Consider the following 22,608-nt stretch of genomic DNA (forward strand, 5'->3'; position numbering starts at 1 on the left):
TTTTTGTTGTAAAGTGAAGCTTCTTGAACCTTTGCGTAGAGTTCTTGAGAAAAATTACGTCTGAAAGAGTTTTCAGTCTAATACATACATGCATATGCCTAGAAATACATAGAAGCTCTGTGCTTCAAGTAATGTCCTAAACTCCCTTTCGTTTCATTTGACTCCAACAGGCTTTGTAGTAGAAATGCATGATATTCCTTGTTCGCTGGAATCATGGTATCGATCTGAATAGGCCACAAATGAAAAGAGGAAACTTATCATCATGATTGGACGGCTGTCGGTTGAGGAACATCCACTAAACGCTCTATCATCTGGAGCTGATCATAGGGAGCGATCTGTGTGATGACAAAGAAATTTAAAAAGTTCATATTGGTGTATATGCAATCAGATCCTGCTATATGTGATTTTCATGGGTAGCTAGTAGCTAAGTGCATGTCAGCAGACTATGTTACGCCGACTCTTTCGTTTTTTTAAAGTAATCTTGTCCACCCTTTGAGTATATGAAAATATTAAGCATAACCTTATTTGTTACTCACCCTGAGTCTAGCACGCAGAAGTTACTGGCCAATCCGTTTTATTAGTAGACTGATAATGCTGGAGGTTAAGCAAAAAGCATGGAAGTGTAGTTCCAATACTGGCTTACTCCATTGTTTCAATTGCAAATTTTCACGAACCTCTCAGTTATCTTAATGTTAGCATTAGGATAGACAATTTCTTGACTTATAATAGCATCTATCACTCTGTAGAACTGTAACAAAAATCATAGTCATCCAATGCAAAAGAAAGACAGGAGCAAGTTAAGTATCACCTGGCTAAATCCATCTGGCCACGTAATTGACACAGCATAGTTTCCCATAGGTCGAATTTCTTCAGGTTCAATATCTTCTGGAATGTCACCGTACTGCAGCTTTTGCTCCCCGGTCCACTCATCCTGTTTTAAATGAAGAAAAAGAAAGATTGAACAGAAAAAAAAGGATGAAACAATAGTTAAAGTTGAAACTTCTGGCGACAGCTAAGTTCCACCACGTGGGAGGACTTGCTGAGGCTATCGTTTCTTCAACTAGAAAGATTTAAATAAAATCTATTAACTAGTAAGAAAAACATACTTACCACACTTTGGGCAGAGCGGTCATTCCGTCTTACTGTTGCAGGATGCAGAAGGAATTCTTCCTCTGAATCCGGTACCTTAACTCTTATGGCCTTGATGGATTTGTCATATGTAACTGCTGTTGATACTAGAACCAAAGAGGATATAAAAGGAAAAAAAAAGCATTTTTATATCATCGATAGCAACTTGAAAAGAATGAAGTATCGGAAAAAAAAAGACAATGTAAGTACCTTGCTGGCGAATCTTGGCACACTGTTGCACAACACATACTCCAAGGTTCTGAAACGTCTGGGCAACTTCACCTTGAGGATCAGCCACCACTTCAGGTGTTCCACTATCACCAGAAGCAGAAAGCTGCAAAAATTAAATGTAATAAACCATAAACTTGGGTAGGATTTTCAGCACATACAAACATTCTAACGGAGTACTCTTGAGTTTGCAATAACGCAATGGAAAAATACAATTTACTATATAAGCACAAACATAAATCATCGGACATACAGTTGGTCTAATGGGAAGATCAAACAGATGAGGGATCCCAAACTGCTGGACAACCTGCAAATCCAGTAAAATGATCAGTTCCACAATTTTTATTTTGCGCATAAAAGATTTACGAATAATTAGCGGAGTGTGAACGCTATAAATCACTATACTATCTATTAGGCATGAAAGTTAACTTCAGGAAAATATAACATGCCTGAGAGCCTGAACCTCGACCAAACGGGTAGTAGCGTTTGCCATCTGCATCAAAGTGACTCATATTTTCAACCACAGCAACACATGGTACCTATATGTTTTACCCAGCAAGACGTATTTGAAAATATGAAGCACAAAAAAAGGTTAGACCAAGTGATAACTAAAAGCAGGTAGAGAGTATAAATTGATTTGAAGTTCGGCGATTGTATGGCATAAAAAGAGAATCTTTGTCTGATATACATCAGCTTATTTGTAAAGTATGGTTAGGTTGTAAAGATAAAGGGGAAACCTTAAGTTTGGAAAACATGCGAACTCCTTTGGCAACATCAATAAATGCTAGCTTTTGAGGGGTGGTAACAATAACAGCCGCTGTCAATGGCACTACCTGACATTCATTTTAAGCATCATTAAACATCAAAGCACTGACTTTAAGAAAAGACGATGAATTTCAGTACAAGCAACAACTTTAATGACAGGGAAAAGGGCGATCCTGCAAGCTATATATGTCCACTAGGGCACGATGTGCATGACAATATGCTAGTCCTTAAAATTTTCTTCTATAAAAAGAAGAAAAATACTAGAACTATATAGAAGATTCTATTAGGGGGCAGGAAAGAAGATCATAGAAAAGAACCTGGCATAGAGTAAGCTGGATATCACCAGTTCCCGGAGGCATGTCAATAACAAGATAATCAAGCTCTCCCCTACAATGTAGAAGATCATAGCAATGCACAAAAAAAGAAAAAGAAAATCATAAAGTTATGGATTCATCAAATGCTTCTAAATGATCTCAAATCGCATATTTAATAGAACACCATAGACCATACCACTCTGAAGTTGTCAGAAGTTGATCGATGACCCCTGAAACCATTGGACCTCGCATTATTGCACGACCTTGTCCAGCAAATCCAAAGGATACCAACTTGACTCCTAAATAATCTGTTGGGATGATCGTTCTCTTTTCTGGGTTCTATGATAAGATTTTAAAGAGTCAGATTTCAGAATATTACCTATGTGCATGAAAAATAAATTTCAACTCTGAAAACTACCATCTCTAGCAATCGGTTTTCAGGGGAGACCATTGTTGGTAAACTTGGTCCATAAACATCAGCGTCAAAAACACCTACTCTGGCTCCCATTCCAGCCAAAGTATACGCAAGATTTACAGCAACCGTTGATTTTCCTACACCTCCCTACAGAGTTTTTGACAAACAGGAGTTATGAGAAAAATAAACAATGCATTCAACATTACTCATTTTAGCAAGGTCACAACAGATACAAACATATTTGCATACCAATAAATTCAGACAGACAGTAACCAAATGGTTCTGAAACATTTACCTTGCAACTTGAAACCGCTACAATATTTGAAATTCTCTGCAAACCTGCTGGAAGATCTCCGGCAAAAATAGGTTTGGCTGGTTGTGCTGACATGGTCACAGTGACCTTCTTCACCCATGGAAGCCTAGCCACCACTTCATTTGCTTGCTGCTCAAACTGTCATGCACTGAAAATCTCGTTAGACTTGCCATTTCAATACTGTCCCAAAGACATATATTTCCATTTGCAAATGCACGTGGTGGTAGACATAAGAACATAGTTCATTGAAGATGCATTACCCAAAAATAGTCTTCACAGTGCACGCATGTCCATAAAGAACAATACGCACAATGGACAAGCAAGAAAAGGATAATACCAAAAGCAATAACCACCTAGCCTAAATAAGTTTTATGTTTCACAAGAGTACCATAGATTTTACTAGTTAGTTTTAAGCGAACATATGAAATAAAAGTCTACCCTTCCAAATATACGTCAGTTGTTGATCAAACAGTGGTGATTATGTGATTTACCATGTCCTTGATTGGACATGCTGGTGTTGTAAGCTCCAAACGGAAGGAAACCTGAAATGTGAAATTGAAACTAATTTTAGCAGGTGTGTTTTTTTCCAACTCTTTTTAGGGTATTTTACGGAAATCTGCAAACATAATTTCTAAGTGACCTCTCCAGAAGCTTCATCAATGAGCAGATCTTTCACAAAACCACAGGTGACAATATCTGTTCCAAAGTCTGGATCAATGATTTGAGACAAGGCTTTTAATACATCACCTTCAGCTGTTCCACTTGATGCTGCTGAAGAACCAGCTGCCATCAACCAAATAAAAGTTTAGATGACTCAAAACAAAATCCAGAGAACACCTTAAACAATAATGTTACTCCCAAGTCCTAGACCATAAAAGAAAAGGGGTTGCAAGGGTTTCCTTGTTCAAGCAATAACAGCAAAAATGGCAACAAAATTACTAGATCAGTCCCTATGTCCTAACCTGATAGGATATTTTTATATAACTGCAAAGGATGGTAGACACCTATAGGAGTAAAGCTTTACATAAATATTTTATTTATTAAAGTAATTATTTCACTTTAATTCAGAGACCAAATTAAGCATGCCCTGCATGGAGACATTCAAGCTTTACAAGAAATACAAACACAAATATAGGATATAGTATAATTTTCCAGAAAACGAATAGTAAAAAGACCCAAAACAAAAGAAATATAAACACAAAAACATTAAGCAAAAAGCCAATATCATCCATTTTAAAGTCATTCCAAAAATTAAGAAAAACCAAATAGATAATCATGCTTCCCGCCAATGTTTTCAACTTGAAGAATCCCCCGGCTTAAAAAGAAATGCACTATTCATGTTGGGTTTTTTCATAATAAAGGAAAACGAGGAAGTTTTAGCTTTCCTGTTCCTGGGTTTAACTTTGGATAATAAAACGGAGTATCATTACCTTCAACTGAGGTAGCTTTTGTTGCACAGAAGCTAAAAAAGTTTCTTTTATGCGATACCCATATCGACCTTTCCAGCTTTTGAGGCTGAAAGGAACAATTGGCAGTTGATGATTGAAGACATTTCTCAAGTGAAAGCAATCCTACAATAAAGAAACAGAGAGTTTTAAGTAAAAACTGAAACTAGTTTCGGTAGTTGTTGCCAGCATGAAGCTTATGGTTTAAAAAAAGAAAAAGAAAAAGAAGGTACCTCCTTTTGAATTTCGGTCTGAAGTTTGAAAGGAGAGATGTGGCCAAGATGGAGCGTGGAGAAGTTGCATTGTAGAGAAATACTGGGAAGGGAACCTCTCTTTTTTTCAGTGTTAGCAAAAAGAAAGCATAAGAAGTTAATGGTCGGCCGTTGTGAGCCTCATGTTTCAGTTGTTCGAATGATAATAAAAATTAATGGTTCAAAATCTCATCTTTCTGGACCAAAACGACAACGTTTCCAGTTGTTGACTTGTCCCACGCCCCATGGCCCATGACTGGTCTGGGAAACAAGATTTGAAAAAAGATTGCCCACCTGGTTTTACTTTTTGGGTAAAAGTAGGATGGAATAATCAAATTGCATTTACCTTTTATCTCAAAATTAATTTCGTAAAATATTGGAACTGTAGGTTAGCTGATTTTTAGGCTTAGGTATTTTGTTTAGTTAGGTTTTTTTACACCGAAAAGAAAATTGTATACTAAATCATAAAATAAACTGATTCGTATACAAAGAATACAAAATATAGAAAATAAGAATTCACTTTGAATCCGAATGAAATATATATTATTGTTATATTATTGTTCCCAGATATCTCAATTGTCAAATTCGAAGCAATTGCCCTCTTTTGTTAACTGCTAACTAATAGTAAAAAGGGCCTTCACAGTTACATACATTTGGACAAACCTGTATTTTTCTTTAATGCATTCAATTCATTAACAGCCATCTTCATTTACGTTGACTTCAATGAACTACGAAACCCCAAAAGCTGAGTTACATTCGGTCACTCATCAGCCCCCTCAAGAACGGTATCCTGAAATGTGGTTTACATGGTTTGAACAAAAAAAACCTCTCCCTTAAAAGAGGCATTTTCACAAGTATCAAGGCCTGATAGGTGCTCATATACATCTTGGAAGCAAAGCATACACGAGGACAACCAAATTTCTAATAAAATTGGAGAACAAATATGTAACTGAATAAAATTCAAGATTAATTCATATACCCTTCATTGAATTTCAGAAGGCAATATCAAAAGCATCCATATAAATACATATATATTTTTATCCATGCTTAAAAAGTCTACTGCTTCAAAAGTAACTAGGATGTTTTAGGAAATGAAAGTTGCCTTCTACAAAGATGAAATCTGACGTACGTACCCCAAGGGCAAGGCCCCTGTGGAACCAAATACAAAGACCCACCTTCAGAAAGTGATTAGGTAAAACTGAAAAATGCCTGTAAAAGGTTGGTGAAACAATCAGGGGGAAAGTGTATCGCAAGAGAAAAGAATAATCATGAAGCAAATTGACATTCTTGTTTTAGAATGGCATGCACTAATTTAGTGCCATAGCTTACTACAAAATCCATTTCGAGGCCTCTTGCTAGATATGATATCTGAAAATGAGTCAACTAACTGCCCTGCCAAGCTACTTGGATCATCGATCAGTGTTTGAATGAATGTGTTGACCACCCTGCGTTCTTGCTCTGTTGACCTCAAGCTAAACCATGTTAGTAATTTCAGTCTGAATTCCTGGTTGATATGACCCTCGCATTCTAGTGATCTGATTACCTTAACACAGTACTCGAAATTCTCATCCAAGGAACCTGAATCATTGGTGATTCGGAATGGCGAGCCATTTATAAGAGTACTATCACAGTCATGTGTCTCTTCATTTGAGTTTGCTGCTCTTTTCCTGCACAACTCGGTATGAGAATCCACAGCAGGCACTTCCCCTGTCGCCCCATTAGTCCAGGTCTGGGAATCTCCACTACCATGTGATCTTGCTAGCCTGTTCTTCTCTATTTCAAGCGAAGCAGCATCGTCATCCGCCTCCACAGCCAGCTCTAAAGTGCAACCATTATCTTCATCCCTCGAGGATTCAAATGGAGGAGTTAGTTCTTCATTTAGATCAGGTACTGAGACAACATTTAAGTCAAGTCCACGTGAAACAGATGGCATATGATCCTCTTCTCGAGTTTCAGGCTTAATATTTTTTATTGCTCCACAGCATTTTTCTATATCAGCACTGCAAAATCCTTCAAAGCAGCCTTGCTCTTGAGCTAAAGCAAGACGCAGGATTTTCCCAAGGTCTCGAACTTTAAATCCAGAAGAACCAACTGCTGTGAGCTCCTTCGAACTTCCTTCAGTAAGGTGATTCACATTCTTCTGACACATCACAGCTGCTGAAGTAGGATTCTTGTGAATTATCTCTACACTCTTGGTGAAACATTTAGCCTCAGAATGGCCCAAATCACCCGCCTCAGTGTAAGAAACAATTCGAAATGTGTACTCAGTACAGGGCTGCAAATTAGATATCAAAATCCTTCTCTGAGTTCTTGGAAAGATGGAACTAGGTTCTTTTGTATGTGTCTCATCTCTACTCTTGAAATACCAGAGCTTATAGCCCTTAATATCATCAGATGATGCAGTAGACAGCTCAATTAGAATAATTACAACAGATGACGATGTCACTTCTTCAAATAGAAACCTGCAAGCAGCAGGACGTGAATCTGCCCAAAAAAGGGGAAAAAGAGTTTCTCATTTTACTAACTTTAAATAACCAATAAGAAATAAAAGAAGTCATTGTTATCCTAACCTTGGCACTTTGGGTTAGTATTAGACATGGTCACCAGCCATTCATTTGCTTTTTCAATTGCAAGTGAGCATAGTTTCTGTATGTCACCGGCAACAGAAAGCCGGCTTACTATTCCCCGAGCCATTTTAGCAGAAACTCCATTTACAGGGCCCACTTCTGTTTCTAGTTTGGCCTTTGCATCTTTCACAAACTCATGCAGTTCTGTAAAGCGAGAAGTCTTATCTAGGAGCCTGTAACTCAAGTATATCCTATAACAAAGTACATCCAGGCGGCGAGCTTCCCTAGCTATCATTAGCTGCTTCTTCCAAGATCTGCCATGAGCAAGTAAATGATATCAATTCTATCAGCCCAAAGCTAAAAAACCTAAACCAGATATAGAGAGATAACAGTTTAAAATTTTCTCTGAAACCTGATTCGTCACATTGCAATCATTTTCCAGATATAGAGAAATAACAGCTTTGGCAGATAAAAACAGCAGTTTTTAAGGTTTGGGAGAGAACAAAACAGCAAGCAGAATGAGGCATGAACTGCAAGTCAATTACTTACCCGAGTATACCTGAAACTTTACCACAAGAAGCACAACAATAGCTACCATCTAGTTGCATCAATTGTCCAAGATCAACAACCCCCACCTTCTCACGTTGAAGAGCACATTCAATATGGCATGACAACCCACAATAATCTCCCTCACCAGATTCAGAGGAACATACCAACCAAAGACTTGGGTCCTTGTTGTCATCAAATAAGTGACAGATACAACAGGAGCATCTCTTACAAAATGTGTCATCTATGGAAAGAATAGCTCTGCAAGCAGAATTTTTACATATCCATGAGCTAGAAAATCCATGGTCTGAAGACTGCTCAGTAGCTGGGAGCACCCTTATTGGGTTCTCCCCCTTTCTGTTTTGCTTCCTAGCAGAAGACTGACTGTTGGCAGTGGATGAAACCTTTCTCAAGTCAGGCTTTTTGATGATCTTGTTACCCGACTTTACAACTTCAGACATTTTGCTCTTTGAAGAAGCTGAACTTTTCTTCTCTTTATGAAAACAGGTTCGAAGAAGCTCCTTTCTTGGACCAGACTTCAGGAATTCTTGCAGGAGTTCTGGACTTCTCGAAGCATCATCTGAATGGCCATGTTTCTCTGGAGTACTTTGCACACTGGAAGAAAGACTTTGTATGCCAGAAACTGCACAGAGAAAAGATAAATGAGAAATTCTTCGGTGGGGTACAAGATACTTGGTAAGAACTAAAACCAAATATTTAAAATGAAAATTCCAAAGACAGTATTCAGGACAAAAAGTCAACTAATATTGGGGATAAATCCTGTCATGAATCTGTGTTCTGTGCCAACAGGCATGAAACATAACAATTTCTTCCTGCAAACCCCATTCATGAGCCCTTTTTCTCAATAACAAGTTGTCCGAGATGTATGGCGATCATTTTGGCTATACATACTACTTGAATCTATCTCAACCCCTCAATATGTGTATCTCTCAAAACTCAGCCCTTTAGAGAACTTCTGAACTATTGGAAAAAGTTGCGATAGAAGTTGGTATCCAAACTCATTATCTAAATTCACTATTTATAGCTGCCAATAGGTTCTCAAAAGGCAAAAATCTTGATTGAAAGGAAATTAAACTGCAAGATTTTAATAGGGATGCATGCAAAAATATTGAGGAAAAAAAATGATAAAAGAATACCATATCTAAACAATGTTGTGCAATATTGATAATTAGGCTACTACAATGGCTAGAAAAGAAAGGAACAATAACAAAAAAGGAATCAGCCCACATTAGGCTGCTGAACATTCATGTGTTACTACAATTTTCATTAAGGATTAGCATCCAAGATCAGTTGATGATTTGCAATGCATCCAACTTCCACCCAAAAATTAAGGGAGAAAGGAAGATGTAGGAAAAAGAAAATCCTGTCTGGTCCATCTTCTCAAAATATTTATTGAACAAATTTTCCTAATCAAACTAGAATTATCTGCAAGCATCTGGAACATGTCAAATCTTGAAGATCATATCATGTTGCAATGCAACAAAAGAAAGAAAAAAAAATACAGAAACAACTTTAAATAGGAATATTTGATAGCATCCAAGTGAGCTAGATGTTCCTTTTATTTAGTAATATTTAGAATAATGTATAAAATAATAAAAATCATGAAAAGAGAAAGTGTGCCTTATCAAGGATAGAATCCAACAAAAAAAGAAATCACATCTCTTAAAGTTGAAAAAAAAAATGGCAGCAACATGCACCGGTCTGTTACAACAAAAAGAGTTGCTATAAAAGCTAATTCTATTATATACAAAATTTTCAATCCAAATGAAAATGATCAGGCACCAGCAGATACCTGATAGACAGCAGATCCTTCTATATAATGGAAGGAATGAGAAAAGGAAAACAAGTTATAAAACTTTAACAATGAAAGAGCATCCAGGGAAGAGGCTGCAGCAGAGGCTCGCGGCGCAGCACGGTTAAGTTATTCAAAATAGTTAGGGTTTCAAAGAATCCCTTATGTCTTTATACTCCACAAAGAAAAGATATCTATTTGGACTGGGTTTTTATTGGACTGGATCAGGTCATGTAAAGATCCATATGCAAAAAGTCAATGGTTCAAACTATTGTTCGAGTCGAATTAGTAACCTGATAGATGACGAATATACCCAATTAACAGTTTGAGAACATTCAACCAAAAATAGAATAATAGAGAAAGATTTAAGCAGATTACTAGTAAAAACAAGTGACATTAAGTTCCTGGTAAAAATGCATACCTTCAAACTTTAAATTAAATAAAAAAGAAAGGTGAGTAAGTTATTTTCATGGAATTACCAGGAAGAAAATCCTCCAACTCAACGTGGCAAGAACCTAAATGTAGCCAAATCTATACCCACCCTTCTTACTCCAGCAATCACCAATGTGTCTGTGGTTGGTTTGATTCATCCACCGATGTCATTACTGTATCTTGTTTAAAGGGCAATTTAAAATTCTGGTTTGGCATTAAAATTAGTCAGGATATTTTTCCCTCAAAAGCATGGAACTTACTGGGAATGTAGAAGCATTTGTCAACACAAAGGTTCAAGATTAATTTAGTCAACATGGAAGGAACAGGCACATTTATCATACAATATACCATAAACCTAATGCAGAGAAAAATGTGAAGAAAAAGAGGGTTCAACGGCATAATTAAATGATGGAACGTGGTAGTTCATGCTATAAGTGATGGTTTAAGTAATTAATTTTACTGAAAGAGTAGAGTGTATTAATCATAGCCATAATTCAACCTGCAACATATAGCCATGGCAGAATATGTTAAATGATCTAGTAATAGAAATGAAAAAGGAGAAGGAATTCAGGGAGAACGGTGGAAACTGCATATATATATTAATGATGATTCTAAATTATTTCCCTCGCAAATAAAACATTTCATCAGCCTTGATTCATTTAAGTCCTGTAAGCACCTTATATAGCCTTCTACTAATCATCCAAGTTATAGAAAGTATCCTTTTTTTTTCCAATGTCCCGATTAAGTTCACGGTACTTCAAACAACAATACCATTACAACATGAAGCTAGAGTGACATAACTATGTCATTATTCTGCGTGGACAAACATTCACTTCTAAGATCAAGGATTCAATAAGAAACAGATACAGCAATAAAAGCAGATAGATATTAAGGATGAACAAAAAGCAAATATGAAGATCATACCTTTAGCAAGGTATTTATCTTCTAAATCCATAATTTAAATGCCGAAACCCGCAAAGCTTAGCTCTTCCCCCTGTCAAAATTTAGAATTGTTGAACTCAGCATACCATAAAATACTTATCATCAATGCTAGACTAATTCCCTAAACCCTTCCACAATAATGAAACCAAATAAGGTAAAAAAATAAACAAAACAAAAGCAATAAAAGCTTTCCTACTGTCTGCATGTGGAAGAAATTTTCGTTTTTTTTTAAATCTTATCTCTCTTTTTCCAGTTTCTGCAATGCAGCTTACTATCAACCCAAAAGTAAAACAAGAATAGAAAAAGAAAATACATCACTAAATAGCAAATCGACAATTAAAAACTTCGCACCAATAACAAAAATTACAATTTTTAATCATTAAAACAGCATCCGTGCTAAAAAAAGAAACCCTTTCCAGCTTTCCAGACCCAACAAAAAGATTTAAACATTTTCACCACATTTGCAAGCTCCATTCAACATAAGAAAGAAAAAAAAAATATTGCTTTATATCACGCAATATTTAATAGAAATAAAAAAGAGAAAAAGTAAATAATAATAAATTCCAAGCAGAAAATGTTACTAAAAAACAAAATGACACCAATGCCTGTGAATTTGACATGAATAAGCTAAAGAAGAAAAAACACACAAATAAAAACGGAATAATAATTCAAAAATAAGAAAAATCAAATGTAGGATATAGAAAAGAGCGTAAATTTCAAGCTGTTAATGTACGAGAAAGAAAAAGGACCGTAGTTTGACAGAACCAAAAGGAAGTCAAGAAGAGAAGAGCCAAAATGAAACAAGGACGGATCTGAACATATTTTAATTTAAAAAATCCAAAAAAAAAAAGAAAAAGAAAACGATTAAAAGAGAAAAACAAATTTAAGAGAAAAATAAATACCTTCGTATAATGGGGAGGAACCTAGGGTTTTAACGAAGCCAAACAAAAAAAAAACCCACCAAAAAAATAGAAGAGGAAAAAAAAATAAAGCTCTTTTTTTTTCTTTGAATCCAAACAGAGAGAAAGAGAGAGTATCTTCTTCGTTGTGAGTTGGATTTTGAAGAGAGATAAGAGAAAGCTTGTACGAGTTGCTAACGCTTTGGAGGTAAAAAAGTTCAGCGGAATTCACGCGCGAATGAAAGCGCGTTTTATTCGTTTGGTATTTAGTAGTGTTGGGTTATGGTTGTGCAGAAAAAGTACGCTAAAACACTGTTGCTTTTTTTGATTGATGCGTGGTTTAACAGTTACCAGCTTGGCGCGTGATTGGTTGCATTTATCAGTAGGGTTTGTTGGCAAAAAAATTAATGATCGAATCAAAATCTTTGGACGTTTAGAACCGTTGGATCAAATGATGGCTAACCAATTTTGTTATTAAACTGTTGACTAAATGTTAATTGATTTTTAATTACTGAACCATTAAATACTATGCGGTAGGGCTCAGAGAAAAGAATCCTGGAAACGTAAAATCTCGAAATCGTAGTGTTAGATTCTTCTGTTTGGATTATCAGATCATAAATATTACAGTTTTATTATAATTATTAATAATTTATTCAACTTGAAATTTATTTTTTATTAAATTTTGTATAGCACTTAATTAATTTAAAGATAAAAAATTTAAAATAAATTATAAAAAGAAGTATCATTGTGGGATATCATGAATTTAATGTAACTTCCTATGATTTAGAACGCAAATAAAAGCCCTACACGTCGCGATGGAATCTTCAAAGTAATGCAGCGGAAAAAAAAATCAGTCAACAAAAAATTGCCACGTCAAAATAGGAGATGAATTTGATAATTGTATATGAACGGTACTCTATTTACAACATTATGCTCCTTTGCAGTAATAATGGAAAGGTTAAGTGTACTCGGTAATTATATTAACATTGGATTTATTTTTTTAAACTAATCTTTAAATTTAGTAATTATTTTTACATTAGAGTATGATTTTTTTGTTTGAGTTAGTCTTTGATATTATATTTAAAACTTTAAAATTCATATTTAATGTGAAAATAATCGTCAAGCTTATAGACTAACTTGGGTAAAAAAAATTCATACCCAAATTTGTGAGCAATTGTCTAATTTATACAATAACCATTATTAAATTTAAAAATTAACTAAGGCCAAAAAATTTAGATTTCAATATAAAAATCCAGGTCTTCAAACAATAATTTAACCCTTGCAGTAAATTAGACTAATATCACCTCAATTACAGCATATTCTGAAAGTTTTTTTTTTTTTTTAACTTTTCTAGCTGCGCGGATTATTTGGAATGTAAAGTGGTTGGGAATCGAGAAGTTTCAAAGTAAGACCGAGTCCAAGGATCTGTTTATTTCATGGTGTTGAAAAACATTGACACTTTTTTATTGGTCTTAAGAGAAAACTCTAGTTAGCTAACCTCCACAACAAGTATTTATATGTTGGTGCATTACTAAAAAAAACCCAATTGATTTAAATTTTAAGAGAAGATTGGGGGGGGGGGGATTTGTGGTCATATTTCCGATGAAAGATTCGGTGATGGCTAAAGTAATAACAATCTAATCATAGCATGCCTGTTTGTCTTGCTATATTACAGTGTGTGTTGTTTGTGTGCAAGACCTTCAATGTTCAAAAAGCCAATATAGCTTAGCCCCCCAACTGCGCAGCAATTTCAGCTAAGCTGCATGTATTTTGCTGTATCTTGGTAGACATAAAGTTGTTAGATTTATAGACACCCAAATTCGCAGTCTAAATGGCTTTGCCGAAGGGGGAAAAGGAAAAGAAGACAAGAAGCAGTAAACCGCTGACCCAAGTCTGCAAAAGAAGCAGTAAATCAATAACTACAGAGAATTGCACATGTATATATATGCATGCCCTACTTGTGATTTGTCAGTTTTACTTTAGTTGAACAATGAACAACATACATAAACAACAGTTTGTAGCTCAGCATTCAATGTAGTTATATTAAGAGTCTTGATTACAGCGTTTAATGCTAATTGTCATATTTGAAGAAAAACTTTGTAGTAAAAAAAGAGATGATTATAGCAAGTAGATGAAAAATGTGTTTTTATAAGAAATGTTTGTAATATACGTTTGAAAACGAGTATTTCCATCATGAAAAGCATCGACTATTTTATGAAAAGAGGAATAGATAAAGTAAGTATGAACGGAGGTGATTCAAAAATAAATAAATTTTTAGTTCAAATTCAAAAATAAAAAGTTTGATTATTATTTACTCCAACTCAAGCTATCAAATAAGTTAAAAGAAATATTTCAGAAAAATAATATTCAATTTGATTTCTACTTCTACGGACCGACCTGGTCAAAACCCACCCAATCCCATTTTTCATAAAAAAAGATTTAAAATAAAACTATTGGAATGAATCAACAATTACAAGCAAATGTTCTTTTAAATTATATTTTAATTAATTTCGAAATTTCCAATTTTATTTTTAATTAATAATCAACTCTGGAACGGTCTATCTCAAATACCTCAATCGATTGTATTTAATTTTAAGAAATTCAAGCCTCGAATTTTATGTTTGAATGGTGGGTAAATTATTTGTTAAAATTAGGAGTTGAGATTTTTCCATTTATGCTTCAGTTTAAACAAATAAATAAACAGGGTAAATATTTATTAAAACCGGTTTCCCCAAACAATGATTTCCAGATTCTATCCCTCTTTTCTCACATGCCAACCATAAATACCATTCATTCCTTTCCAGCTATTCAACCACCCTTCCCCTTCCATTCCAATCTATTTTTATATCCATCAATTATTACCATCCCTTTTTTGTCCTGGCAACTTCTTGTTAAGACATGCAAGTTCAACATTAATGAACTTGTTGATTTTGCTGCCAAAACCCAGCCATCTACATCACATTTCATAACGTAATTTAATTTTAACAGATCTATGCACATTGACACCATGCACAAGGTAGCTGTTGCAAAGAAAAATGAACAGCTGGAGAAAGGGAGAATTTTTGCAGACCTAGTTTTAACTTTAAGAAACATCCACACGACACCGTAAATGATGGGATCAGCACTACTGCATAAATCCGTGGTAATAAAAACATGCACGGGAAGATAACGTTAATTGTTCTATCGATTTAGTCTTAGATCCAACAAACATCTAAAGATCACAAAGGACTTGTTTAGTCTTAGACGAGACAAACATTCCTACGATTACAGAGCACATACGTAATAACTTAATTGTTGCCGCAAACTGAGAAGCCCTGTGAAAGCAAGAAACAGAAAACTAGTATGTTATAAAAACTTGAAAAGTAACTAAAACCAGTAATTTTGCACTTCATGCCAAATTCCAAGATAAATATATATATGCCAAACCGTCAGCCCGAATAAAACAAAATCCATTCGATGATATCTGTAGCACATTGATGCAAAACACTATGAAGCATGGTTTCTTAACATGGATTGAAATTTTATTGTGTGCAGTGTGCATGTCATGGTAATATCTTATAGGATAAAGCTTATGTTAGAGATGAAACCATATAGTTTTATCCTCCTTGCTCTGAAACATCTAACTTTTTGATATTAGCATCTTTGAAGACAAAGCTTAATCAAGTGAAGCGCAAACAAAGTCGGCCAACGAGATATGCCAACCACATCACAATCAAAATTTGAACCTGCCCAGATACTATATAAGAAATATCTCCTTTTACAATCATATATAACTTAATTTATGTTAGTGCGCTGATAGTCCTGTATTGAATACAATCCAGAGAAGTACACAATAACTTCCACGTCAATCTCAAACTAAACCTCTTCTTCAAAGTCTCAAAATAGATCCAAATGTCAAGTTTAAGATTAAAATATTAGTAATGATACTGGAAATTCAATAGAATTTCACTTTCATTTTATAATCAAAGTACTCCTTCGGGGACGTTTAATAAGTAACAACAATCCTAAACTTCGGATAATCTTATTGAACAAGATATATATTCGTAATTGCATTTACAAGCCTAAATAAGTTTAATCTAAATGCATCAGCTAGGTCTACAATCTATGTTAATCTACTCTTCAATTTTCTTAAAGGTACCTGTGTCCAACACCCGTATAGGATGCATATCAAGAGATGGGTATGGAGATATTAACCTCAAAATACATGAAAAACATGCAATCAAATCAACATACCCGTATCCGAGTTACATAGGCTATACAAGAATGCAGGCAATGTACATCACAGTTTTCAGATTACTAAGTTATGCATATTAAGAAAATCGGGAAAATAATTTCCTAATGAGAAAGTGCCGTTGCAATAAGAGACAAAGAACAACATAATCCCAGACAGAAAAGAAAAATTAAAATAATCATCACAGCAAACAACTCTTGATGTCTAATCATTACTATATTTTAGCAATTGACAACATCTTCGATTAAAGAAAGCCTCATCAAACTACATACTACATACCATATATTTTAAACATATTCAACATGAAGCAAGAAAATCTCAAATTAGACAACGAAACCAATGATCCAAGGTTAAAGCTAATCCATTTAAATTGGCAGAGAACTTATAACCCATTGTAAAAACTTCTATGTTAAAAACAGCCACATATCGTTTTCAAAGAAATTATTAAAAAAAAAAAAAAGAAGAAGATAGCACTGAGAAAGAAGCACCAATTAGCATGTAAAACTTTATTTAGAAGCTTTTCCAACAAACAAATTAAAAGAAAGGAAACATGGAAAATTTTCAAAGCTCAAATATCAAACCTTTATTTTTCACTTTGGTTTTAGCTTTTTAAGAAGACGAATGACGGCCTTCACAGAGAGGGCTTTCATCGAAGTTCTTAGCAGGATATTTAGCCGTAACCATCCCAACTTCAAAGACCAAATTATCCCCACTGGATCGAATCCCGGTTATGGACCACCATTTGAACAAAGCCCGGACACTGATCCCATCGAGTTCCGCTATCTTTCCGTTTTCAATCTTCCCCGTTACCCGCTTCGAGTAAGTAGCCAGGTAGTTGTCAGGCGGGAGCGTGATCTTGCACGTGCCACCGAGATCAACGGCGAAGTTACCGGATGTTTGGTTAAGAGTGTACTTCGTCACCGAGGCCGGAAGAAGACCGATCGGAAAACCATAGTTTATAAGCTCGGTGTGTGCCTGGGTGAGCGGCGGTTTGGGATTGGGGTTTTTAGGGTTTGGGGTTTGAGAGGAAAAGGGTAAAAGACCAAAGAGAAGAACAAGCGAGAAGAGAAAGAGATAATTCTCCATTATGTTCTGCAGATATTTTCCTTTGAACTGTTTTGATGGAATTAAGGTTTCGCCCCTTGTTTTGTTTTCCTTCGCGGCTTTGCCCTCTTTTTTTTTATATTTTAATTTGATATTTATTGTATTAAAATGATGTTTAAGGAGGCATTAGTTTGTGGTTCAGAGGAAGAAGGCGATGGGGAAGAAGACAGCAGATAGGAGTTTGGTGTCGTGTTTACGAGGTAAAGCGAAACGGTGCCGTACTTCTCAATTACTGGATCTTCAGTCTAGCCCATATTATCTTCTCTAATTTCATGTTTCTTGAGGCCAATAACTCGCTAATGTTCTGTTTAAATCTTTAATTAATAATTTATAGGATAAACTACACCCAATATCATTGATCTTACTAATAGTTTACGTTTTGGTCACTCGACTTCAAAAATTTACAAAATAGTTATTGAACTATTCGAAAATTTTCATTTAAGTAACTAGACAATTAAAATCGTTGCACCAATCAAAAGTTCTCCTTCCACTTCTATTCTACAATTTGGTTTTTTTTCATGAAACACCATTGAATATCACGAATCTGTGAACTAAAATTTAAGCAACTTTCTTCACTGATATTTGACATTGACTGTCAAATCGAATTGGATATAAACCATATTGTTCTACTCATCAACGAGTACAGGTCCATTGTATCAATTATAGAATTGTCACTTAGAGTTTCTTAGTCAAACTTTTTTTTTAACTTAATAAATCAATGACTTGAATAAAAATATTTTAATAATTCGGTGACTTAAATGAAAACTTTCAAATAGTTCAACTAACATTTTGTAACTTTTGAAGCTAAATGATCAAAACATAAAATTATTAATAGTTTAGTGATCTTAGGTGGAATTTACCCATCTTTAGTTAATAGTTTTTATTGGCCAAAAAATATGTAAATATACTACTACTACTTATTGGACGTGTCGAACCATACATACCCCTCTTAATTAGCATAGAACTTATGTCAGATAATGTAGGGGTGTCCACAGGGACTGACGTCCGGCCACCACCACCACCACCGCCACTCAGCAGAAGCTGCAATTAAAGACCTCTAAATTGATTATTGTACGACGGTCAGGTCAGTCCTTGGCCTCTCCGTGGGTTTTCCACATACCCAAGCTCTATAATCTTGAGCTTGATTTTTTTTTCTTTTCGGTTTGGTGCAGAGGGCACTGAATTTCTCTTTCCCACAGAAACCTCCTTTTGGAAGTACAAAGTACAAACAGAAATTTCCTGCTTTGACGCTTACATTATTATCATGTTTATCTGTGTAAGTACATGCATTACTATCATTACCTATTTAAATCTTAATTTGGTTGATTGGTATCATGCTTAAAATCTTCTAATTTAAGGTTGGGAAAGTTTATTATCAATACCTAAAAAGTTAAAATGAGTTAAATTTTGATATAAGTTTGGATCCATTAATAAATTCTTTAAAAAATTATATCAGTGGGGGTTTACTACTTCTATACCCCATCCCATCCCCATTCCCATCCCCCATCTTCAACATCAATTCATTAACCAGAACATCTGAGATGAGAAAGTATTGCTTTGTCACCTATCATGTTCAGGCTTTTGTTTTTTGTTTATTTGTTTTTTAATTTCCAATGAGTATGTTGAAATGCTGTCGTTTTCAAAATTTTGCATGCAGGAGTAATATAAGTTTGGGATCAAATTAGAAATGGGTCCAACTCAGGTTTTGTACTAATCCAACCCTAACATCACATGTCATGTCTTGCTATGACTAGGACAAACCCACATTTCAAAACAGTGCTGTTAGGTGTCAATCAGCACTCACACTGGACCATGCAATATACCCACTTTTATTTGTTTATATCCATGCCATTTTCCAACACAGAAACGAAAAGCCAAAGTAACACAAAATACAACCATGAAAATTATAGTAACAATTACAAACATTGTTTTGCTGCTAGCAAAAAAATGCAATTGCAAAACATAACCTGCATGAACTTACACAATATTGATTGAATATAGGATGCAAATACTCTCAAATTTTAAACTTTTCTTTTCTACATTAAAAGGACTATATTTCCATATCCATAAGGAATAATGGCATAGGGTTCTTCCTTTTGCTCTGCTCTACACAGGCCAACAAGATCTTTGACATGTCTATCAAATATACCGTACTATATGTTATAAAAGCTTACAGTAGTACAGAAATAGATTCTTCTTCTTCATTGTTCATCCATATCAAGAAGGAGATGTCCAAAGCTCTGCATTTTTAACCTTTGAAACACTCTCAAGCACTTCAAAAGGGATTATATCACCAATAACAACTACCCTTTTGTTTTCCAGGTCTACTTTGTATGAGGTCACTCCTGTTTTTTCATGGTACAGCTAGGAATTACATTACAGTAATGATAATATATAATAACAAAACAAAACCAAAAGGAACCTAATTAGCTCTCTCCCAGCTAAACATGCTTTAAAATGATGGAAAAAAGATAAAAAAGGGTCGATAAATAAAATGGAGATATCAGAAAAGATTGCTTACCATCCATCTTTGAAATGTGTTTTTCAACTTTTCTTGCACATCCATGGCAATGCATGGATACCCTTAGTACCACCATCTACAAGGTCAAATCAATCAAAGTAGCTTGTTAGCTATTCAAGCTTTTCATTCACTACTATATGTTCTTCTTTCAGAAAATAAAGCAAACATTTAGAGATATAAATATATATATGCACATTACCTTAGGCTTAAGCTGAAAGGCCAAGGTCTGATTGCCAGCCACAACATCTTTCAATCTCAACAACTGGGTTTTTTCAGATGTTACCAATGGGGTTTTTTCAAACTCATCATCATCCAATGTGTTCATACAGAAACAAGAACAAGAGCCTGAAGACAAATATAAACAATCCAACATCTTGCTAAAACTAAGTTTCCCCATTGCTCCCAGATGTTCTAACACAACAAAGACACTCACTTAGGGAACTTAAACATGGTTATAAATAAGCAAACTGTCTATCTTATAGGAACAAAATCAATCAAAAGAAACTATGTTCACAATCCCCAACACTATATAATATATATGTAAGAGAGACAGAGAAGGAAGCTAAAGGTCAAATTTTTCTTGGGAAAAACAAAAGCTAGACAGAACCTAATGAAGCTATTGAAGAAGAAAGGAACCTTCAAGTGCCAATTTTTTTGTTGAGTTATGGCACTAGTCAAAAAGGTTCTCAAAAAGGGTACTCTTTATCTTTAATCACCACAAGCAGCATTTTCATGTGGTGGTGAGCTACTAATAAAGACAACAATAAACATACACCTTAAAAAAATTTACATACACTACACCATAAAGATTGAGTGGGATGAAAAGAAAAGGGAATGTTCATGTGAGATTTGCAGTTGGTTTTTGAAAGTGAGAGTTGGTTTCACTCTTTCATTTGAACTATTGCTTTTTTATCGTGAAAGAAACTTTAAAAACACACTGAAAGAAGATACAGTTTCACATGATATAAAAAAAGGATAGAGAAAAGCTATATAAAATATGGGTCATAGTCACCAGCTCAAGAAAATTGCTAAGAACAATCTAAACCAGGCATGGCATGTGGATGGTAGCTAAGAAGTATATATACAGGAAGAAAATTTTATAACCAAAAGATTGGATAATATAAGCAACTTTAGTAGTGTACATAAGTACATTTGCTAGATGATCATGACACATTACCTTCAGCATTATTTGAAGAATATGCTAGATATCTAATCAAGTTTTTCTATTCATTACTTCATATTACTTCACTACCTTTCTTATACATGTAGAGAGAGAGATTAAGGGTGAGAATGATTAGATTAAACCATGAAACAAGTTTAATTAATTCCATCAAAGTACTGTTCATGTTGAAGATATAATATGAGATGGGATAGATGTAATAATTCAAAAGCAGTGAATGAGTTTGAAGTTGTTGGCAAGCTTGTCTTGATCTTCATTCTTTCAATATTAATATAGAGAAGATGGGGACAAGTGGCATTGAATTATTGCTGCCCCCCTGAGCTCAGAAGAGAATAGAATTATTGGATGATTGAATATTTCAATATATATTTTAAATTTTCTACAAGATTAATGGGAGGCTTCTCTAACAGGTTGGTCCATGTGATGATGACTCCTTTTAGTGGGAGGAAAGGGACGAATTATTTAAAAATATTATAAAATTAAAAAATATTTGAGTGGTGAAGTCATACTCATGTTTGTTAGTCTCACATGACCTTTGGCATGCAATAAACCAAAGCTGGATTTACCAAATTTTCATGTGGAGGCATTCAACAAATGAGGGTGGCAACCAGCAAATTGGAGTAATCCATTTCCTTGGCTAATAGCCGAAGCTAAAGGGCAAGAATCGCCTCTTGGTTCTTTTATGCCAAACATTCCTATTTAATGTTATATTTCCTTCATGCTCCAACAACAACATTCCTATTTTATGACTTTTGGTTCATATGATCGAAGTTTATGAGTAAATTTTTTAAGAGTAGAGATGAATCATAAATTTTTAGGGTTAAAGTGTAAATTTACCATTATATTAACTTGTATTTTTTAAAAATTTTGACGGGACTACAAAATAATTTTATCATTTTTATGGAACTAAAGCCACTACCTACCTCCTTCTACGCCCCTAGTGATTAACGCTGTTAACAATGTCGTCTTTAAATTTTGAAGTAACAATATCTTTTTAAAAATACAAAATATTTTACCATAAGACAGTTTCTATCGGGCATTAACTTGTTTCAATGTCATCATAGATATTAGCAATATTACCTAATAATAATAAAAAGGTGAGACATTATAGTTTGTATGTGGGATGAAGGGGACATAAACATAATATAAGGTTTAAGAAGAAGCATGGGCGCATGGCTCACAACAGTTCACTGCCTTCAAAACCGAAAAGAATAATAACATTGAATATGTAGAAATAAGGCTAATATATATATATATATATATAAAGGTTTACCTAATTCCATGTGATTAAATAGTTCCGTTGCCCATTCTCTACATCTGTCCATATTATGGACGGTCATGCATGTTTAAAAACAATTAAATTAATAATAATTTAGTAATATTTGATTGAGACACCTATAATAGGAAACATTATCCAACTTGACGGTTGATAAGTTTTCAAGATTCGAAGGCGTGCATCAAAAACTTACTTCCATTTTTAAGAGTTAATTAAAAGGCAATAGGACCACCGACAG

At 34.6% G+C, this 22,608-nt stretch overlaps 4 protein-coding genes across 6 annotated transcripts; all 4 read right to left on the bottom strand.

Moving 5' to 3' along the window:
* On the bottom strand, positions 1 to 5,009 carry LOC105770583 (fe-S cluster assembly factor HCF101, chloroplastic). Its single transcript, XM_012591850.2, has 15 exons — positions 4,842 to 5,009; positions 4,594 to 4,734; positions 3,804 to 3,946; positions 3,655 to 3,705; positions 3,146 to 3,301; positions 2,854 to 2,997; positions 2,632 to 2,774; positions 2,439 to 2,508; positions 2,094 to 2,189; positions 1,806 to 1,895; positions 1,610 to 1,663; positions 1,339 to 1,462; positions 1,111 to 1,235; positions 809 to 931; positions 1 to 335 (listed from the first exon to the last, which is right to left on the bottom strand). The coding sequence occupies exons 1-15, from the start codon at positions 4,909 to 4,911 to the stop codon at positions 261 to 263; spliced, it is 1,605 nt and encodes a 534-aa protein (XP_012447304.1). The 5' UTR covers positions 4,912 to 5,009; the 3' UTR covers positions 1 to 260.
* Positions 5,010 to 5,805: 796 nt separating this feature from the next.
* LOC105769084 (VIN3-like protein 1) lies at positions 5,806 to 12,241 on the bottom strand. Of its 3 annotated transcripts, XM_012589490.2 has the most exons (6): positions 12,062 to 12,239; positions 11,142 to 11,211; positions 10,265 to 10,421; positions 7,976 to 8,615; positions 7,430 to 7,740; positions 5,806 to 7,343 (listed from the first exon to the last, which is right to left on the bottom strand). In XM_012589490.2, exons 4-6 carry the CDS (start codon positions 8,431 to 8,433, stop codon positions 6,172 to 6,174), a joined length of 1,941 nt encoding a protein of 646 aa, XP_012444944.1. In that variant the 5' UTR covers positions 8,434 to 8,615; positions 10,265 to 10,421; positions 11,142 to 11,211; positions 12,062 to 12,239; the 3' UTR covers positions 5,806 to 6,171. The 3 variants fall into 3 exon arrangements, with proteins under 3 accessions (XP_012444944.1, XP_012444943.1, XP_052487075.1); XM_012589489.2 differs by lacking the exon at positions 10,265 to 10,421 and having other exon boundaries at positions 12,062 to 12,241; XM_052631115.1 differs by lacking the exons at positions 10,265 to 10,421; positions 11,142 to 11,211; positions 12,062 to 12,239 and adding an exon at positions 9,786 to 10,146.
* A 2,927-nt stretch (positions 12,242 to 15,168) lies between these two features.
* LOC105768694 (uncharacterized) lies at positions 15,169 to 17,594 on the bottom strand. Its single transcript, XM_012588799.2, has 2 exons — positions 16,871 to 17,594; positions 15,169 to 15,372 (listed from the first exon to the last, which is right to left on the bottom strand). The coding sequence occupies exon 1, from the start codon at positions 17,373 to 17,375 to the stop codon at positions 16,899 to 16,901; it is 477 nt and encodes a 158-aa protein (XP_012444253.1). The 5' UTR covers positions 17,376 to 17,594; the 3' UTR covers positions 15,169 to 15,372; positions 16,871 to 16,898.
* Positions 17,595 to 19,273: 1,679 nt separating this feature from the next.
* Positions 19,274 to 21,121, bottom strand: LOC105768695 (protein SODIUM POTASSIUM ROOT DEFECTIVE 2). The gene is made up of 3 exons (XM_012588800.2): positions 20,114 to 21,121; positions 19,915 to 19,990; positions 19,274 to 19,738 (listed from the first exon to the last, which is right to left on the bottom strand). Exons 1-3 carry the CDS (start codon positions 20,309 to 20,311, stop codon positions 19,611 to 19,613), a joined length of 402 nt encoding a protein of 133 aa, XP_012444254.1. The 5' UTR covers positions 20,312 to 21,121; the 3' UTR covers positions 19,274 to 19,610.
* Positions 21,122 to 22,608: the final 1,487 nt, after the last annotated feature.

This window comes from Gossypium raimondii, chromosome 5 (assembly GCF_025698545.1).
Source record: "Gossypium raimondii isolate GPD5lz chromosome 5, ASM2569854v1, whole genome shotgun sequence".
NCBI lineage: Eukaryota > Viridiplantae > Streptophyta > Magnoliopsida > Malvales > Malvaceae > Gossypium > Gossypium raimondii.